General features: G+C 44.0%; 9 protein-coding genes and 1 non-coding gene across 10 annotated transcripts; 4 read left to right on the top strand and 6 right to left on the bottom strand.

The window, feature by feature from the left end:
* Positions 1 to 433: 433 nt before the first annotated feature.
* I203_106546 (uncharacterized protein) lies at positions 434 to 1,872 on the bottom strand (the record flags this gene model as incomplete). Its single annotated transcript, XM_019150213.1, has 4 exons — positions 434 to 672; positions 778 to 1,065; positions 1,137 to 1,272; positions 1,345 to 1,872. The coding sequence occupies 4 exons, from the start codon at positions 1,870 to 1,872 to the stop codon at positions 434 to 436; spliced, it is 1,191 nt and encodes a 396-aa protein (XP_019000541.1).
* A 1,525-nt stretch (positions 1,873 to 3,397) lies between these two features.
* On the top strand, positions 3,398 to 5,519 carry I203_106545 (T-complex protein 1, theta subunit; the record flags this gene model as incomplete). The annotated part of the gene is made up of 7 exons (XM_019150214.1): positions 3,398 to 3,454; positions 3,580 to 3,670; positions 3,756 to 3,892; positions 3,954 to 4,098; positions 4,157 to 4,417; positions 4,483 to 4,631; positions 4,701 to 5,519. The coding sequence occupies 7 exons, from the start codon at positions 3,398 to 3,400 to the stop codon at positions 5,517 to 5,519; spliced, it is 1,659 nt and encodes a 552-aa protein (XP_019000542.1).
* Positions 5,520 to 5,646: 127 nt separating this feature from the next.
* On the bottom strand, positions 5,647 to 6,303 carry I203_106544 (uncharacterized protein; the record flags this gene model as incomplete). Its single annotated transcript, XM_019150215.1, has 5 exons — positions 5,647 to 5,721; positions 5,793 to 5,907; positions 5,982 to 5,996; positions 6,067 to 6,119; positions 6,208 to 6,303. The coding sequence occupies 5 exons, from the start codon at positions 6,301 to 6,303 to the stop codon at positions 5,647 to 5,649; spliced, it is 354 nt and encodes a 117-aa protein (XP_019000543.1).
* A 447-nt stretch (positions 6,304 to 6,750) lies between these two features.
* Positions 6,751 to 8,366, bottom strand: I203_106543 (uncharacterized protein; the record flags this gene model as incomplete). The annotated part of the gene is made up of 7 exons (XM_019150216.1): positions 6,751 to 6,993; positions 7,109 to 7,333; positions 7,442 to 7,621; positions 7,705 to 7,827; positions 7,881 to 8,032; positions 8,092 to 8,209; positions 8,259 to 8,366. 7 exons carry the CDS (start codon positions 8,364 to 8,366, stop codon positions 6,751 to 6,753), a joined length of 1,149 nt encoding a protein of 382 aa, XP_019000544.1.
* A 498-nt stretch (positions 8,367 to 8,864) lies between these two features.
* Positions 8,865 to 11,654, top strand: I203_106542 (uncharacterized protein; the record flags this gene model as incomplete). Its single annotated transcript, XM_019150217.1, has 4 exons — positions 8,865 to 9,559; positions 9,621 to 10,326; positions 10,392 to 10,652; positions 10,722 to 11,654. The coding sequence occupies 4 exons, from the start codon at positions 8,865 to 8,867 to the stop codon at positions 11,652 to 11,654; spliced, it is 2,595 nt and encodes an 864-aa protein (XP_019000545.1).
* Positions 11,655 to 12,872: 1,218 nt separating this feature from the next.
* On the top strand, positions 12,873 to 13,301 carry I203_106541 (uncharacterized protein; the record flags this gene model as incomplete). The annotated part of the gene is made up of 1 exon (XM_019150218.1): positions 12,873 to 13,301. The coding sequence occupies one exon, from the start codon at positions 12,873 to 12,875 to the stop codon at positions 13,299 to 13,301; it is 429 nt and encodes a 142-aa protein (XP_019000546.1).
* Positions 13,302 to 13,592: 291 nt separating this feature from the next.
* On the bottom strand, positions 13,593 to 13,709 carry I203_106540. Its single transcript, XR_002021913.2, has one exon. It is a non-coding gene; the product is annotated as a 5S ribosomal RNA (ribosomal RNA).
* A 227-nt stretch (positions 13,710 to 13,936) lies between these two features.
* On the bottom strand, positions 13,937 to 16,150 carry I203_106539 (uncharacterized protein; the record flags this gene model as incomplete). Its single annotated transcript, XM_065517991.1, has 7 exons — positions 13,937 to 14,301; positions 14,380 to 14,620; positions 14,721 to 15,094; positions 15,209 to 15,439; positions 15,518 to 15,691; positions 15,750 to 15,888; positions 15,965 to 16,150. The coding sequence occupies 7 exons, from the start codon at positions 16,148 to 16,150 to the stop codon at positions 13,937 to 13,939; spliced, it is 1,710 nt and encodes a 569-aa protein (XP_065373295.1).
* A 417-nt stretch (positions 16,151 to 16,567) lies between these two features.
* I203_106538 (uncharacterized protein) lies at positions 16,568 to 17,745 on the bottom strand (the record flags this gene model as incomplete). The annotated part of the gene is made up of 5 exons (XM_019150220.1): positions 16,568 to 16,767; positions 16,840 to 16,895; positions 17,025 to 17,362; positions 17,453 to 17,641; positions 17,707 to 17,745. 5 exons carry the CDS (start codon positions 17,743 to 17,745, stop codon positions 16,568 to 16,570), a joined length of 822 nt encoding a protein of 273 aa, XP_019000548.1.
* Positions 17,746 to 18,330: 585 nt separating this feature from the next.
* On the top strand, positions 18,331 to 19,078 carry I203_106537 (uncharacterized protein; the record flags this gene model as incomplete). The annotated part of the gene is made up of 4 exons (XM_019150221.1): positions 18,331 to 18,442; positions 18,522 to 18,622; positions 18,742 to 18,908; positions 18,970 to 19,078. 4 exons carry the CDS (start codon positions 18,331 to 18,333, stop codon positions 19,076 to 19,078), a joined length of 489 nt encoding a protein of 162 aa, XP_019000549.1.
* Positions 19,079 to 19,965: the final 887 nt, after the last annotated feature.

Raw genomic sequence — 19,965 nt, 5'->3', positions numbered from 1 at the left:
TCGTCCCTGTATATAGTATATCGTTCCTGATGTATACAAAGTGCTAAAGGGCATATAGTTGTTCGTCATGCATTAAAGTATTCATGATTATAAGAGTTATAAAGGTGATCGTAGGTGACTTACGTTAAAAGGGAATAAATAATGTTATGAGTGTCCGTGTAATGTGGGTATGAAATATATGAGGGGTACTGTATACCAAAATGTAAGGGTATAGTATCATTAAAGTGGATCCGGAAAGAATTATAAAAACCTAATGAAAATAGTCCACTGGAAGGAGGTAGAGGAGAGATCAAGGAATATGAATTTACGTGAATAGACGAGAAAGGTAAATGTCCATCAAGATTTCGTAAGTACAGTAGTAAATTAGTGGCAGAAGAAGAAGAAGAAGAAGACGAAAAAAAAGGAAAGGACCATTCCAATTATTTCTGGTAGATTATGATGATTGTTGTTGTACAATCCTAACCCTGTTTGATCTTCTTACAGGCAATTGATATTGTTTCTCGCAAGAGGTACCGTTATTAGATAGTTTAAATCCTTTAAGACATGATTGGATTTGACATTGACCTTTTACGCATGATACGCCGTTTGTACCCGGTAAGGAGGTACAGTCTGTTCCTGTAGAGATGGCTAGGGGATTGGTGTCTGATGGTGTGGGGTACATACATCCTCCGCCTACAGCACGATATCAGCTCAATATTCTCTTTCTTGTCCTCGATTATCGAATCAGGTGACATGGAATATATTTCGTAGGTGAGAGACAGCTGGGAATGGACTCACAAGATTCAATATCCGATTTCGTATCAATACATTCCCACTGATTCAACCCCAACGTCCCAATCGAACATTTCTCCATACCCACCGGACAAGTTTCAGATCGTTTCGATTGAATCATCACTGGTAGACCTGATGGACAAGTGTAACTTGATTTGGGATAACATTGATTATTACATAGGATCTCGTTAGTTGTGCATGTAGGTGGAGTTATACATTGTCCTGTGGATGAGAGGGTGGATCCCGGTAGACAACATGTCGAACCTCCTGTCAGGACGTATCCTGAATTACAAGCTATTCGATCCAGATGTCACATCAGCATAAAATCCCAAATTCCCAAGATCCTCGATGTGGCGAAAACTTACCTCTTGCACAACATGATCCACCGACTGGTTGAAGATCATGATGAGAGTTTGATAATGACACTGAAGCTGCTATGCAGGTTTCTGCAACGTCGAAGTTGTATACACCAGTTGATAAGCCCAGTAAACCAGGTTGAGTCTACAGTAAACATGTCGCATCACAAGTCAGCACTGTGGCACGACAGTGAAGTATGAGAAGGGGAACACATACCGAAGAAGCTATATCTGCTGCAGCCGTTCCATTAAAGTACAATCCTCCAGAAGCGTACACACCGACATTGGCAGATACTTCACTCAACGATGCCGAGGCAGCAGCATCTACACAGACACATGCACCAGCAGCCAAGGTAATTCCTCCAGACTGATCAACCAACCCTCCACCTACAGAAGCTACTTCGTTGACCTTTGTGGCTGTCCCGAGCCTTATACAGGTGTTTACCAATACGTCCAAATTCAATTTGGATACTTCCACCACTGTACCTCCAACGGTAGTTACCGTTCCACCGAGAGCTTGACCCACTCCGCTTACTGTTCCTCCGACGGATCCACCGACTGTGTTGCCCAATCCCCCGACGACACCTCCCAGGGTACCTCCCAGATTACCCACCGTCTGACCTAGTCCGCCGACTAGTCCGTCTAGGAGTCCTCGGGAGTCGAGATTTGCATCGGCTTTGGGAGATGGGATGGATCGGGCGGAGGTTATTGCCAAAAGAGGTAGGAGAGCTGAGAGGAATAGCATCGTGTGAAATGTGATTGCCGGTTATATGCCTCTGAATGTCTTGATAGAATAGTTTATTGACTGACGATGGCAGGCTCGATGATTATAACAAGTCCAGGAGAGAAATCAAGCAGATCGTATGCAAATCAATTGCTTAGTGTTGATATCGAAGTCTTGATATTATAATTTGTTGTTATGTTCTCGGAAGATATCGATTGTTGATCCTGCAAAAAAGAGAAAGAGGGATGAGATTGAGGTTGAGGTTGAGTTGAGGTTGACTTTGTACCGTCGAGGTGTGTGTCGTTTAAAATGATTGTGGGTATATCCAATTCTTCTGATCTTTGTCAAAAAGCAGAAAAGGATAAAGTTGGGGTTGAATCTAGTTTCACAGAAACAGGAATGTAAAGAAAGAATCAAATGACCATTGATTGGTCGGAGTCGGAAAAACAAAGAAAAGACAGAAAAGTGAAGTGAAGGAATGAAAAGGTTAGACAAGTACAGAAGTCCCCTTGAACATATATCTATCATAAACTCTATCCTGACTTTTCTTCCCTACCCTTTCCCATCTCCACTGATCGGTCGTATACAATCATCCCATCGGGATGTACGATATGCTGGATCTCAACTAATACGGTCGTCATCCAAAATCCACCAGCATCCAACACACTTGAAACATCCCATTACATGTGGTATGCTAGAAATCAATGTATCAAGCTGGAATTGTGAGTTTGGCGATTCAATATCAAATGCCACTTCATCATCCATCAGGAAAATCAATAGAAGGATGATGAGTTATTATGGGGGTGCCTTGAAACGGATAACATTATCTGAATTGACAGATTGGTGACCACATGGTAAGAATGATTATGTAGTTTCACCACACGGCCGAATGACAATTTCCAGTATTCTGTGCGAAATTCCAATCGGGCCTAGTGTTGTTCGCTTTGGAATTTGAAACGCAGGAACATTTCTTGGCCAAGTACCAGATCATTAAGTCCTTTTGTAAAGAGCCTTATTCCGACGAGCTACTGATGAAGCATGACAATGTTGAATCTGGTGTTTCAGATTGTCTCAATTCATTGAACAAGGGGTGCTGAGCGCGAGTGATCTTGAAGTCCGTTCTACTGTATACGTCTGTCTTCTGTGTTCATAAGTCATTTCTATGCTCTGAATTTATAAATACCGAATGCTATCATGATAAATGTGATGGCAATGTTGATATTCCCAATAACCTGTGAACGGTCTGATCCATCAATCGTTATCCTCATGCATTCGATGGTACTGATTGAATTGCCACAGTTCACATCTGACTTGCCAGCAGCGTTAGGAGAAGCAATTGCCACAAGGCATTTTGTTCCCCACGTGGCATATGCATGGTACTCACATGATCAGTGGAGGTATGAGCGCGTCGTTTCAATTTCGAACATTTCCAACAGGTTCAACATTTATTCTGCAGCTTTCTTGACACATCTTCGCTATCTATAAAAAGCTCTCTTTACCCTTCAACACCTCCTAGGCATCCCGGAAGCGAAGAAGAAGAGCCAAAATGTCGTTGAAAGTACCAAAAGCTGGAGGCCCAGACCTTTTCAAGGCTGGATATAAGGTACGTTCATGTTCTTTCTACACCTCTTCCTAATAGTACTGGCTATGCAATTCCACTGGTCATATCGATTTGCTTCATCGTAAGGCTGTGATACTATCGGATGACTAATAATCATGTGGTTATAGCAAATGTCCGGTCTTGAAGAAGCGGTATTAAGGAATATTGCAGCTGTGGGAGAATTGAGTGAAATTGTCAGAACTTCTTTCGGTCCTAATGGTGAGTATAACGAGACTGTGATCTGAACGGTTGTACTATTGTATCATCCAAAACTTATTTGTTGATCATTTGATCCTACTACCAGGTCGTAACAAGCTTATCATCAATCATCTTGGAAGACTATTCGTAACTTCTGATGCAGCCACTATCATCCGGGAGATCGAAGTTGCTCACCCTGCTGCCAAGTTGCTGGTCATGGCTAGTACAGCTCAAGAAGCCGAGGTAAGCTTCTTCTAGCTCCTCATCCACTATGAGGATAGCAAGCTGACAGCTGAGTGAATAGATGGGTGACGCTACCAATCTCGTATTGATCCTTGCCGGAGAATTGCTGAAGAGATCAGAACATCTTTTGACTATGGGTTTACATCCTTCAGATGTGGTTCAGGGGTATGAGATGGCTTTGGCTAAAGGTCGAGAAGAACTGGAGAGTGAGTTGTCTCGATTTTCAGAAAACGATGTCAGCTAATCCGATTCTCTTCTTGAAAGCCCTCATATGCTCAACGATCCCTGCATCTCCTTTACCTACCGCCGAGCAGCTCTCCAAAGCTGTCGCCACCTCCCTCGCCTCGAAACAACCAGGTTGTGAAGATTTCCTCGCTCAATTGGTAGCTGAGGCCTCTCTGGCGGTCATGCCTAAGAACCCCAAGGACTTCAACGTCGATTCCGTCAGAGTTGTGAAAGTCTTGGGTGGAGGGCTGGAAGCTAGTAGAGTAGTCAGAGGTATGGTGTTTGGTAGAGAACCTGAAGGTATGTCAGCTTTTCTTCGAATTTCGGCGGATCTGAATAATCCAAGCTGACTTGGCCTTGCTCAGGTGTCGTGAAGAATGCTACCAAAGCTAAAGTTGCTGTTTATACTTGTGGATTGGATATTTCGCAGACTGAAACCAAGGGAACTGTGTTGCTTAAAAAGGCAGATGATTTGTTGAACTTCTCGAGGGGAGAGGAGAAGCAGCTTGAGGGTGTAAGTCTATACATGAACATCAAAGATTCAATGAAAGCATTGTGACTGACACTACATTGATATATGCAGTACTTCAAAGAAATCGCCGACTCAGGTGTGAAACTCATCATTGCCGGTTCGGGTATTGGTGATCTCGCTTTACACTACCTCAACAGGTTGAACATCGGTGTCATCAAGGTTTTATCCAAATTCGATCTTCGAAGATTATGTCGAGTGGTTGGTGCTACACCGTTAGCTAGGTTAGGTGCACCTACAGCCGAAGAAGCAGGTATGGTGGATGTCTTTGAGACTGTCGAGATCGGAGGAGATCGAGTGACTGTACTGCGTCAAGAGGAAGGTGAAAAGACCAGAACCGCTACTATCGTCCTTCGAGGAGCTACAGCCAACTATCTCGATGATTTAGAAAGATCCTTGGATGATGGTATAAACACCGTTAGGATCTTGTTGAGAGATGGTAGACAGGTACCTGGAGCTGGATCAAGTGAAATCGAAGTTGCTCGACGAGTATCCGAGTTTGGTGGAAAGACATCTGGATTAGCTCAACATTCCATAAAGAGATGGGCGGAATCACTCGAAGTTGTCCCTCGGACTCTCGCTGAGAACGCTGGTCTAAATGCCGAAGATGTCGTTTCGCTCCTGTACAAGTCGCATGCGGAAGGTCAACCTGAAGCTGGTGTAGATATCGATTCTGAAAATTCATCAAATGGCAATGGAATTATCACCTCGTCGAAAGAGAAGGGAATTTTGGATCCATTCGCTGCTAAAGATTGGGCTATCAAGCTGGCTACGGACGCTGCTATCTCGGTACTTAGGGTGGATAGTATCATTGTGGCGAAACAGGCTGGTTTGGCTCCTCCTAAACAACAAGGTCATTGGGATGATGATTAGTGTGTGGATGATGTACAAGAATAGGAAAGGGGGGAAAAGGAAGTATAGTGAAGATAGCTTAGGGAGATGTAATGCATACATATAACAGGACAAGCAACACGTATATACAGTTTCGTATTGGGGTTAGTTATTGGATGGAACAGATTGGTCCAGGTGGATCAGAAGCTGTAACTGATTTCTTCTCTACCTTCTGCATCACGATCTAAACAATATAAAGATAAGATTGAATTTAAAACCAAGCCGTTCTCACTGACGGGACACGATGGAACTCACAGGCACCATAACTCCTCCAGGTAATTTGGTACCCATGGGTAAGACCATTGGGAAATCAGCAACTGATGACATTGGAAGTACCGCTCCTCCAGGTAAAGATGTACCGGCAGGTAAGCTAATGCAAGATCATTCAGTAAAATATCTCCTATCTGTGCGTTATAGGAAGTGTTGTGGGACTGGATAACTTACAATACTCCTTCCGTTCTAAGAAGGCGAAAATCATATTATCAGGTCATCTGCATCAGGGTCGTTATCGAGATGTGAATGAACTTACATCGTGTGATAAGCATGATATTTGATTCCATATCCGTCAGGTACAATTGCATTCTATGGTATTACACCGAATAATCATCCAGTCAACTGGATGATCTATTTGTAATTGCACTTCGTATTATGATTCAGGTGTCTCACTCACTGGTATAGGATCTTCCACCGTTACTGCGAATGGATGATCAGGTTTACCTGCTCCTACTCCGGGAGGTAGTGGGAATTTCTTTTTATCTTCTGCCATCTTGCCAATTTTTTACTTTCGCTTTTTGACGTTGATTTGGTTGATTTTGTATTGAGGAGTACAGATATGGATCTAACGAGCTACTCTGAGGGTCAAGATACTTGTAGCTATAATTGACATACATCGATGGAATGTTAGCCGTCTATGGACTAGGGTTATATGGGTGAAAGGATATATTGAAAATTGGAAATCCCCAAGGGTTGAGGGATGAAAGGATATCTTCATTCAGTCTATCAGATTGAGAACATGAGAAAGGCTGGAATAGGTCATTGATGTATGGCAAATGCATATATGATCAATCTACATTCTATCTCTATAAGCACGACCGATGTATATCCCAAGATCAATTGATGTCTCCGCATTCCCATCATCATGTCAAACTTTCCAGCATCGTATCTAACATCTTTTGTAAGCCGAACGTATACGGAACGCGATCTGATCAACAGATCATGCACCAACTTCATCAGCCTTCTGCACTTTCTTCCTATCGTTATCCCTGATGATCTCCAACTGTAAAGCCTTCAACATCGCATAAGCGAATTCCAACCTTGGCGTCACGAGGTTATTCTTCTTGGCGATGTTCAATACTGACCCGACAATGACTTCGACTTCGAATGGTCTATTTTGTTCGACGTCGATGAGAAGGGAGTATTTATGGCCTACCCCTCTTTCTCGGGCTGTGCCTGTGAGCTGTAATAAATACCGATCTGTCAGTATATGACAATTACATGAGCAGACATGAGTTCAAACCGGTAGTGAGTTCAAAATGAAGATGAAGATGATAACAGACTAAGGGTGGACTCACGACTGTCCAAGCTCTGTTTACGACACTTTGTGCATCACCCATAACATCTCCAGCAGGATACTGAATCATCCCTTCGTACAATAATCCAGTTTTGAAACCGATATCGACGATCTCCATGAAATAGTCTTTGATATACTTTTCTTCAGTTGGTCCGAGGTAACTGAATTGTAATGCGGTATGTCGAATCAAGCCTGTTACTACTGCCCAAGCGCAGTTCCATACGTTCTAAATGAAATGAATTAGTCAGCTATATATACTTCAAAAGATAAGACTGAGACGCCCAGGTCTGAAAGATGTCTTGATGTGGGAGGATGGTATAGGGAATTGACATACCTTCAAGAATCTGATAGAATCGATATGATCTGTAGGATGTACATAACCTTCACCAGCAGTCAAAAGATCAACCCAGAGCTTCAAAGCATCTTTCTCCCTTGCTGTGAATATCCTTGCTTCACCCTCAGCAGGTTTGTCTTTGGGTGGTAATGGCGGATATAAGCCGGTAACCAAGGTGTCCTAAATTACATATCAGCTCAATCATAACCGTAAAAGAAGGTGAGCTGGACACAGCGGACCCTTTTAGAGATGACGATACTCACTTTACCTCTCCATCTTACTAAACTACCTTCCGTGACTATACCTATCCAAGCTGGACTCGACATAACGGGTGTACCGAGATGTTTTACAGCCTGATACAGGTCTTCTTCTATGCCAAGCCCATTCTATTCACCATGTCAGCTCATTTAACTCCGTGGATGGGAATATGTGAGCTTACTTGGACCAAATTCCATGAACCGATCTGACCACTTTCGATAGCATCTTTCAGTAATTCAGAGTTTGGTAATACGTCTGGCAGGCATTTGGTACAGACTACACATATAGCGTACCGCTTCTCATCGGCGAGAGCTTCAGCTTGAGATCGAACAACTAGGCGGGAAGATAACGTCAGCTCAGCATAAAAAACTAAATTGTTCACAAAAGCTCACCTCTATATGGTTTCCATCCTTCGACGATTCCGAACCTATCAGTGTGAAGAGTCACGCCAGTAGTGGTATAGAGGGTATAGTTGGATCTTGCAACGGCAGTGACCCTTGCTTTACCAGACTGGAACTTCATATCAGCTTAGGCTCGATACATTTAGAGTACAACCCACCCTCTCGAGGAGATAAGCGTAAACCGAACCGATTGATCCCAATCCTATGAGCAGGATATCGACCGGCTCGGAGGAATTCGCGCCATTGATAGTTGCTGCGTTGGTCATGTCGAGCTGTAGTTAGGATACAGGGAGAAGCTAGCTGAGATGAAACAGAAAGAGATGAATGAGAGCCTATTTTTTTTTTGGTGTTTTCGAGTCTTTCTTTATCTCCTGTTCTCTCGCCCGACAATCACACAATCCCAACATGACAACATGCGTTTATCGCCCGCACTTCGGATGAACCCGATAATCCGGAGTCACGTGATATTTACCCAATAACATGCTTTCTTAAAGCCACATCATGTATCCTCTGCAGTCGGTGATCTATAATTGCGGAATTCTCCGCTAGTTGGCGGAAAGCGGCACCCACCGTTCTCAGGGTAAACCAGGTACTCACATCATAACTTACATGACTACTTCCACTTGCAGTTGCAATTCCCCCGCAAACAAAACAACCATACCACAGCAACTACCACCATATATCACATCGACAGATAGCTATCAACTACCACTGCAGTCCTGCTACCAGCGTACCGTCACTGTCACTATCGCCCCATCAGCGCCATGTCATTCACACCCCCAACACTACCCCCGATATCCACCCTCTCTGCTGCATTGGAAAACACCAGCAACTCATCAATGGTGATAGCTCCCGAATTGATGGGCGAAGAGGGCGCAGCACCCAATATCAAGCGACGCGGATCTCAATCCGAACACGAAGGGGACGAGTCGTCTCACGGGATAAATAGTAACGGGTATCAGAGCTCTTCTGCTAGGGAAGAAAGAGCTGGATGGGGTAATGGATCGTATACTACCGGTAACAGACACCCTCATCCATGGGAAGAAGGTTATCGAGATGAATCTCATCACGATGCGGATTACCCATCACAAACAGCTATCCCTCAAGATCAGCCTTCAAACGAGGGAGAGAACAAAGATGAAGAAGGTAATGAAGATAAAGGTGATAAACCCAAGCCTCGAAAGAGAGCGAGGGTTAGTAAACCCCGTCAATCGAAAGATAACAGAAACAACGGAGTGAAAGATGACGGAATACCTGAGGATGGTGTACTGGACTATGCCGACCCATCATGTGATTTCAAATTGGGTCCAGTCTACATTCATCCTCCAAAGGGTGCGGCACAAGCTTGTGTCAGATGCCACAAGATCAAGAGGAAATGTGATAATGCGAAACCAAGGTGTGCAGGGTGTAACAAAGCGGATGTGGCTTGTGTATTCGAATTGAGTCCTGCTACAGCCAGGTGAGTTGTCTACTTAGTGTCAATCAGCTCACCGCTGATGAATGGACATCTGTCTATATAGCTATGTCACGAGCCTAAAAGCCGATAACGTAGCATTGACCTCTCAAATCGCATCTGCAGCAGAGAGGATCCATCATTTGGAATCTGCTATATCCAACTTAGAAAGAGGATTACCGCCACCTCCCGAAAAAGATATATACGATGATCATCAATTCTCCGAGCAATTGACCACTCAGGCTGATTTCGCTGCTATGTCAAATACCATCTTGTCGGTTCGATCCAATGATCTTTCCGGTCCGGTCTTCAGTAGTGACACCGCTGCTCTCGATTCACTCGCATCTTTACATAATGGGAGGACGGACAACACAAGAGCGAGTACGAATCCGTTTGGTCAAACGCAGTCGCAACACAAGCAAACCCCTTTACCCCCTTACGATATTGCCCTTCAAGCTGTGGAGTCCTTCTTTGTCATGAATGCTATTTCGTACCCTTTCTTACAGAGAGACGAGTTCTCGAGGGACATGGATGAGATTTATCGTCAAGATCAGTCGGGAGCCAGTAGGAGAGGTAGCACATATAGCTCGTCAGGTCAACAACCAGATCAAGATGCTGAACTGTGGGCGAGAAAAGAGTTCCTTCTGTTCATGGTCATCGCCATTGGGACGACCAACAAAGAGCGAACTGGCGAGGCTGAAAAAGGCTCTTCGAAGATATACAAAGATAGGGCTTTCTCGAGTTTCCGTGCGGCACTAGGGAAAGAGGATATCGTGAGTTTGATTAGTTCAATAACCGTACTTGGTCTTACTGGGCTGATGGCGCTTTGTGGATATAGCTTTGCGTACAATCCCTTATTCTACTTGGTATCTATGCCATGTTTGACCCATCAGGTATCTCTCTCTGGCACGTTGTCGGTTTCGCCGCTAGAATCGCTATCGCTCTAAACTTACATCGAAGAGTTGATGATTCGACTTTACCTGCGAGCGAAGTCGAGCATAGAAAGAGAGTGTTCTATTCACTGTTCAATCTGGATAGATTGGTGGCTGTGACATTGTCTAAACCACTTGCTATTGTAGACAACGACATAGATGTCGATGTGAGCTATCCATCCTCGTTTACCTCAATCGAGGTTTTCAGCTGACCAATGTTCTAATTGTTTTTTTAGCTACCTTCACCCTTGCCTACCGACGAGCCATATCGAGGTCGACCCCGAATCGACTTCACTCGACATATCATCAAGCTCCGTCGATTGGGAGGTATAATACTCTCGACCGTCTACTCAGTATCTGGTGAACAAAACTCTCATAGTGAGACTGAACGATCGAATATCATTCACAACCTGCATAAACAGCTTGATATCTGGTTGTCTGAATGTCCTTTATCCCCTGCGGACGATGAGAACAACGGTAATAGCGATAGTGGAAGTATGATCCATACATCCTACTCATGGTTCTTGTTGAATTACCAACAATTACTTTGTTTGTTATATCGTCCATCACCCTTGGTCCCTTCGATGAATGAGGAAAAGTTGAAGATCCTCCATGAATCAAGTTTGAATTGCGTCGAATTGTATCTCAACCTGTACAAAGCGAATAAAGTCAGTTACAACCTCATCAACATATCCAGCCAATTCTTATCGTGTATATCGCTATTATACTGTCTGTGCGAGTTCGATTCGAGGAATAAGAACTTGATCGATGATGCTGGATGGAAAGCCGAAGTTAAGAAAAGGTTAGAACAATGTAATGACTTGTTAGAAATTTTCAGTAAATCATTGAAAGAAACTTCCAAATATAATGAGATCTTCAAGAAATTATCGGACTTGTTATTAGTTAGATATGGTCCTTTGACTGAAAGCGAAGTCACCACGACGACAACAACGACGCAAGAAATGCAGCCTGCGCAATTGGACTCCACGTCGGTGTCGGCTTCCGCTTCGGCGACGGACGAAAATCAAATAGCTTGGAATGCTATGACTCAATTATGGTATAATTCGGGTGATTTTACCTTTGACGAGAATACCTTATCGAATTCTTTTGGGTTTGATAAAGATAGGGATTTGGGTAGTGCGAAAGGATTATGGGATCAACTTAGTTAGACTCGGACAAGAACTGTTTCAGGAGTTTGGTTGATAACATTTCTGTTTGGCTTCCCGATCTCATATATATGAACTTGATATCTATGTCTATAACAAAATATGTACAATATGGTATGTTCGGTAAAAATATTAGCCTAAGCTCTTTAACTTGTTTGTCCCCTTTTCTTGATTATCTTTTTTGATGATCAACGATAGATTTGACCAAAATGTATGTTATGTTCGAATAACCAGTGACGTGCAGCTTGACTTACAATTCAACTAACTACCATATGTAAACTTGATGGTCGCCTTCATTTGGCCTTCCTCCTTGCTTTGTGGCGAATATCAAAGGAACGGCGTATCATGATTGCATGGTAGCAGGGTGTAGGAACTGAGGTCGGTTGATATAGTCAGTCAGCAGGGTAATCTGTGAGACCACAGAGGGGTCTACCATGCTTATTCGGTTATGAAGGTCCAAACCACTCTGAAAGAGAAGCATCAGGATTCCTGACAATCGTGTCGGACATCCGCTGTGCCATTTTGGCGATCCGAAAGTCATTTATGTCCTCCAAGTCATTTGCATTGTACTGCCTCATATCGTACAGTACTCATACAGTAGCTGTCATTCACAGTGTCCAGGTCTATTAATATCTCCCTCTGCTTGTACTCCGAACTGCATGTCGTCGTCACACCCATCCTGCTGTGCGTCAATGGGAAGTATTCGCTCACCTGGATAGCAAATACTGGTTCTTCCTTCAGAGTCCGTACACGGGTGGAACATCATACTTCGACCCGGATCGCCGCTTCATATACAGAGCAGGATGCTTCGATCGACGAGAATTAGCAATTCTCGGTGAGGCGGTGAACATTCTGACACCTTTAAGACAGTCACATCGTCAAGCGCATTCGGCAGAGAAACGAAGGATGGTCAAAGGGAGAGCTGTGTTCGTAAATCGTTATGCTTCCTATTTCGAGCCGCCAAGCACAAGAGGTCGAGGCCTCTTTTGACGTATCATCGGTAAGAATACACTGCAATCAGCTTTAAGCTCCTGCAGAACCGCATTCTTTCTCAGGAAGTAAAGGTATATAAAGGGTTTACATTTCTCGGGGCAGATTCAGTATGCTCAATCTGTCATTATAACTCCAATCCGCCCATCTCTTCAACATCATAAGCTCTTTTCTCATTCGTACTTACCTCACTTCGACAACGGGTTGATCAGACTAAACCTATAAAGTACCATGTCTTCATCGGATGTTCGCTCTGGTCTCAACGACCTTCCAGACGATTTCATCACTATCTCTTACGAATTTACTGAAGAGGGTGAACTGCGAACCGACGTTTCCGCCTGGGTCAAGAGCAATACTCAACAGGCTCCCTCCAATGATAGAAGTACCGTCGAACCGACATTCAAACTTGCCCGAAGCAAAAGGGTGAATTATCTAGATCAATCGATCCAAAATGGGTTTGCGCAGTTGGCTTCGGACTCAACGAAATCATGGGAAGATGTTGATTCTGCCATTCCCGGGAAATTGGAGGAGATCGTAAAAAGTGTCGATACACGACAAGGTAAAGTGACGGGTATCAGACTTACCTGCCCCTCTGAATTTCAACAATTCAAAGGTAGAGGTGGATATATTGATATCTCAAGAAGTCTAGTGCTCCGATAGCAGGTAAAGGCCTCTGAGGTATAAGATATATGGTCAGATTGCCTTGTACCTTCCTGCCAATTTCACCTGTCCTACGTAGAGTAATTACTATGTGAATGGCAAATGCATTAACAAGGGAGAGATTGTTAGCCCTGTCAGATACTCCTGGATTTCCATCCTCTCGATCAGTGCGCATCAGCCACAACGCAATAACCGGGGACAGCCCAGCCTGATTTGATCGTTTGATTCATCCATCACTCTATGTTCCATCCACCTCTCAAAAAGGTTGATATGCGCGTGCTGGTGTACAAAAACTACAGCACCTGGGATTCCCAAGTTGTCCCCCAACTTGGTACTAGCCAGGCGATAGGTAGCTTAAAGCTCCCCAGAGCGGACGGGATGGGGCGTTCTATACCTTCTATGGCCGTAGATGGAAATCTCACCCAAGTTTTCATTATATAGTCGACATGGCCAAGTATGTGTGAACAAGAAATGACGCATGACGGATTGAGGTCTGGAAAGCTAGGTCGGAACAAGGTCAAAAGGTAGTAGTAGTACAATTCAACATCAGCCTCTAGGTCTGTGAAGGCCATCTGGAGTTGTTCGGGATTGACTTGATAAGCTCGTAGACAAGTCCGTGATATTCCAAATGCATTTTATCGTCCATCTCTTTTTCCTAAAACAACTAACTTCCTACCCCACTTCACCTCCAATCCAAATCTGCCTTTCCTTCCCACTCCATCCAACCCTTGAATCTCATCTACAATCTCCCATCTATCTAGATAGCTATCCCAATCTTCAGTAACGAGATAGTCGACCTCATTGTTCCATAATCCCTCCGAAGTGGAATAAGCTTCATCCTCAGATTTGGAGTAAATCCAATGAGGTTGTTTCTCCTTCGGGAAAGGTGACAACTCGAATGATCCGATATGTGATGTACTGTTGATATTGGGTTGTTGGTGGAGGAATGTAAATAGTGTAGAACCGGTTTGTAAAGGATATGAAGGGAAGTGAACTTTGACTAATCACAACGCACTTAGCACGAGTACCAATGCCAGCGATGATGTAGCAGTAAGGGGTATGAAATTATCCGACTCACTTGTATCTTGCTTTCCTGTAGGTAATTTCTCTAAAACCTTCCATACCTCTCCACCGGGATAATTGTTCATACTTATAAAGGTCAGTCCACCTGTCGCTAAAACATTCAAAGCTATGAGTCCTACCAATCCCAATCGCACTAAGGGTTTGAGCTTGGGAAATGGCAAGTTCCATAATCCTGCTGCACCGAAAGAAGCTATGATTTGCAAGATGGGGATGGCATAGATGATAAATCGCCATTCCTACGATGACATACCATTAGCTTGGCCTTGTCATCGATGACAGACAGTACAAATCTCCAATTGCAGTAAGATTGACGATTTGATCATGGCAAAAGCTCACCTTATGTCCCACCAAGCTCATCGTCCCTATCAATCCTACCACACCCGCTCCAAACACCTTGACGACCTCCCCCATGCCTTCGTAAATCTTAGCCCCCTCTTTACCTCCTACATTGACACCAATGAGTCTGAAGAACCATATTGCTCCTGCTAGCCCACCTAGCGGTAAGCTGGCCATGAGGATCTTGGGTAATGAGTTAGTGAAGTAGTACTGCCAAGGCATCACACCCCAATTGGCAGATTGACCTTGAAGTAGATTGTAGTGCAGTGCTGACACCTCGGGCCAGAGGACTTGCCAGGTCGAAGTAAAGGTTGGTAAAGATGGGTGAGGGATGGTGGGAATCCACAGTGTATAGTCGATAGGAGATGATATGGCTAAGTAATGGTCACAAGAAGTTAGAATTGTCAATGTTAGGTGAACTTGAGCCGAGCGATGAAAGTACCCTAGTCTGGTGGTATACTGGTATGGTTGCATGTTTATAGACTTACTCAAAGATCCAAATCCACCTAACATACCCCATCCTACCACCTGACTCAGAGTGGCTTTGCCAGTTAACACCAGACTCAAGGCAACGGGAATCAAGAACAAGGCCAATTCCAATCTGACGACTGTCGCCAAAGCTGTGAGCAGTATGATGGATATCCTAAGCCGTTTAGCCGTGACCGTCTCCGGAGCAGATCTTGAACCAGATCTCAAGATGAGTGATATACTGAGGAGTACTATAGTAGAGCGGTGTATAATTAGATCAGACCAATGATCAAGAACTCGTGTCTGTCAATTTGAAAAGTGCGACTCACCCCCTGGCAAAGCCATGAAATTAGGTAATGTCCTACCTGCATAATAAGGTATATGAAAACTTGTCAAAGACAAGATCATGAACCATGTTCTCACGGATGGACCATATCTCGCTCGAAGAGTTTTGGCTAAATGATTGAAAGAATGGGAGAATATTGAAGCAAGAATCAATCTGACTGCGATTTAACGTTAGCTTTGAAGGTGTAGACAAGGTCAAGAACAGGGCTACCTTACCAATTATCTGAACGTCAATTTTTGTCCGTGTCCAGCCCAGAGCTACACCCACACAAGCTAATGGATAGGCGATCGTACCTATTATGAGAGGAGGTAAGAAGGAACGAGGGACAGCTCCGGGAAAGGTGATGTGATCCCACTAAATTCGTCGTGATCAGCCAAGCCCCAGTAAAGCATAAGGACAAAATGACGGTGATCCTGATGGTTACACTTACATGCGACAGTCTAGATCTATCCCATCCATAAGTCAATACATCATGCACAGCATGTAGAGTGAACGACTCTTCTACTTTTGTATATGGAGACAAGAAGACATGCGCGAAGGTGATGATGAAAGGCAGGAAATTGGGTAGAGCGTTGATCAGCTTCCTTCTGGCTACGGACGGCGAGACTTTCTTCATCTTGCGTGATGGTAGCGTCAGATTCGATAATTCATACCAGACTCATCTGCGATGATAGACGTTTTGGAGAGGTGGACTTGACATGCGAAGATGCACAGTCGAGGTGGATGTTGATGCTCAATACCCGAAGTAGGAAGTAAGCCGCGGTTTAACCGAGGTCGAAATGTCAGAATCCATCTATCTATTCATACATCATACATACATTCTTTGGCATCCACTCGACATGTCTATTCGCTCTTGAGATCGCACTAGATATGTACTACGACAAAGATTTGAAAGATTGTCAAGGTATACTTCATCTTGCTGGCTGCGACTAAGTCTACATAGGTATATGTATCGTGTCATGATAATAAAGATTTACCAGGTCCACCTCAAAGTCTTATCCCCATTCATTACGATGAGAAGCTAACCAAGATATCATGCTTCCTCATCATCATCTTCATCCGATGCAAACACTTTCTCTTTCTTCTTGTCTTGCCAATTGAAGACAGCAAATTGAGCGAGGACGAATAAGTCCAAAAATACCGTTAACCCTGATCCAGCTAACCACGGTAAGTTCGCCAGGATGTATCGGGGGTTCATCGAGGTGAAGAAGATGGAAAGGACGTATGTTATGTCTGCAGCGGAGCAAGTCAGCTTGCTATGCCAGAAAGAGGAAGAGAAGGAGTCGCACGAAGCCAGACACTCACTTCCTGAGATGGCGAAGAAGAACATAGCTAGCGATAAACCTGCACATCTGGTTTTACTATAAGGCATAGAATAGACACGATCAGCGACACAATCCACATAAATCTAACTGCTCTCAAAAAAGCAAATGATGTAGCCTTGTGAGATTTCGTTCCGCTGTGAACATAAGCACATGAATCCGACTTACTAATTATGTACGATCTGCGGAATTCTACTACCCAAATACAAAACCGCTGACATCCATCCTAGCAATTGTGATTTCCATTCCAATTCCACCTCTGGTTTCTCAGGTATCTTGACTTCATCCTGATCAGTGATGCACCAAGCTCCCACACCTGACAACAAGACAAATCCTAACATCACTGGATATTCGAGAGAAGGAGGAAGGAGAGGTTTGGGCTGTTTAGGTTCGGGTAATAAAGGGGTTGACTCGTCGTTTGGATCGATGTGCGTTCGGGCGGCAGGAGAGGGCTTGCGACGGTAGTAGTATACTTGGAATAAGAGGATTAGGTCGCATATGGTGTACTAACCAGGAGAAGACAAGAAAGTCAGTACCATTGAGCATCGTCATAGAATAAGGACCGAATGAGGTGTATATAGGTGTTGTCTACTCACATAAACGGCCAATATGATCATGGTAGGTAATAGCTTCGCCATGATCCCACCAAACAAATTGGTTATATCGCCCAGTAACCAAAGTACGATGAATGGTACGGATAGACCTTCACCCGATTGAAGTTGGTAGTTTTCCCATATTTGTGGTGAGTACACTACTATCCAGGTAGCTATAGACATGTAGCCAGCCTGAACGATTTTAGAAGAGGGTATGAGTTAACGCTTATCTTCGGCTGGCGGACCATTGAACTTACGATGTTTGACATCACCGCTGGAGATAAGGGTACCATCATGATGATCGATATTCTATATGGTCTGTACTAGGATACACACGATGCTCGTACGTTCTCCCTCGTGCTGATGCTGATGATAGATGACGGTTAGTATTGGGAGATTGTCGATAATTGCTTGGATGAAGCAGGTGATCATCCACATCTTCGTCTGTATGGTCACCAATGAATTTTTCGGTGATCCGTTACGTCATCACTTTGAGCGGCAGCCGGGGTCTTCAACGAAGCGGCATGTTCCGACTGATAATTTATATCGGTTATCCATTTAGAGAGGTACGACTGTACGACTGTACAGGCCGCGTTTCAAGGGTCAAGCTCACAAGTTAAGCTCATACCTGATCTACTTGCCTTTTCGGGCAATTCATCTGGAACAATAAAGCATCTCGAGTTTGAGAACAATAAGCTCTTTCAACCTTTTGACATGGACCGTCCTCGTATTGTATGTCTGCATACAGTGGACATATAGGTATGGACGAATGTATATAAAAGTCTCGAGAAGATGCAATCCGTTGTTACCTCTCTCCATTCATATCCATCTGTATTTACCGTAAGCTCTTGAAGCAACAATCATCTATATCACAAACCACCATGAACCGATTATCTCAGATCCTCTCACTTATCTGCTCGTTCTACCTTTTACCTCTCGTGTTGGGAAATGCAGCTTCGCAATTCCATCTGGATGTAAACACACATGCTTCAGGTAGGTAGCATCCCACACTTGCCCCGTTAGAATAAGATACGATTTAACCTACACTGACGGTTTCCGGTCCTATAATTAGAATGTTTCTTAGAATGTCATTCGAGACTGGAATATACGATTGAGATACCAGGTACGGGATCGAATGGTTTTTCATGGATCACGAAGAATTGTCAACAGGAGGTGAGTGGTGTTTGATACTAGTCGCCATGCACCATATCACATCCACACCGTCCATCGACCCTACGCTTATGATTGTGAACATGCACTCAATTGACATATGTTTCTCTTCGGACTGATAGGCATGGAGAAACCTCTTGGCCAACTGTCTTCCCGTCGTCTGCAAATCCGCACCCGACGTAGCTTATGCGGTAGAATACGCTGAGAACTGGTGTCATCGTGCCGGTGTTGAAGTCGAGATTACTTTACCTGAGAGTTATCTGAATACTGCCAATGGAACTTATTTCACGTGAGTAATCCCTCATGCTCTATAGTGAGGTAACACTGATTGATCCATTGGTTCATTGTAGTTCCGCCGAATACCTCGCTTCTTCCTCCGATCCCAATTCAGATATCAGGACCGGACCTATAGTGATTGGTTTATTAAGTACTTTCGGATTGATATCCCTCTTCCTGTAATCTGGTAGAAACTGACCTGGCTCTTCGTATATCTTTTTTTTTTGTTCTATATTTGGGTATTTGATATGTCATAGTTGTCTGTATGATCTCACGGATGAAAGACTTTGATGCATACAACTTGTAGATTGTTACAAAGGCACGAGGTCTCCACTCGTTCCGTCATTCTTTCGGACTCTTTTACGCTTTTACGCTTTTCGTTCGATCACATTCCGCATGAAGTGTTCAACGTTGTCTTGATCTTATCTCTCTCGATTGCATCTGCATTTGCATCGCAATTGCATAAGATCAACGAAATCCCATCACACACTAAATTAGCATGTCCGTGCCCATCCCATGATTACGAGTACATACCCCAGAATAGACCGAGTATCCCGATCATCGGATCTAGGAGTATTAGCTTGCCGTAATGATCGCATCGCATCGCAACGGGGTACAGTAGTTAACCTTACTCCAGACCACAGGATATCGACGGATGATGATGATGGATCACCAGGTAACAACGTCGACGATAGACCCTGACCGTGATGCTACCGCATTGTGAACAAAGGTACAGACTTCAAAGTTCTCGGCGTGCACTGGGCAAGGCAGAGAGTTAAGGCAAGGCAAGGGGAAGGAACGAAAGGGATGATGTCCTTTCAACTTGCCTTTCAAGTTCATGACCGAGGTCCGAAGTGTTGCCAGGTCAAGAGTGGTTGATAGTGAGAGAAAGGACATACCAATGAATGCCATTCAAGTTGATAAAGAAGGAGTATGCATCATCTTCCCCCTTCCTTTACTTCTCTTGCAAGGTATTGGTATTTCGTTCACTGACTTATTACTCACCAATTCCTCGCTCTCACTTTGAATTGATCAACTTGAGGATAGATCGATAGTTCATCCTTATCATA

Source organism: Kwoniella mangroviensis (assembly GCF_000507465.2).
Source record: "Kwoniella mangroviensis CBS 8507 chromosome 1 map unlocalized Ctg02, whole genome shotgun sequence".
NCBI classification, from domain to species: domain Eukaryota; kingdom Fungi; phylum Basidiomycota; class Tremellomycetes; order Tremellales; family Cryptococcaceae; genus Kwoniella; species Kwoniella mangrovensis.
Note: the sequence above shows the minus strand (reverse complement) of the source record. Positions and strands in the feature narration are given on the sequence as shown.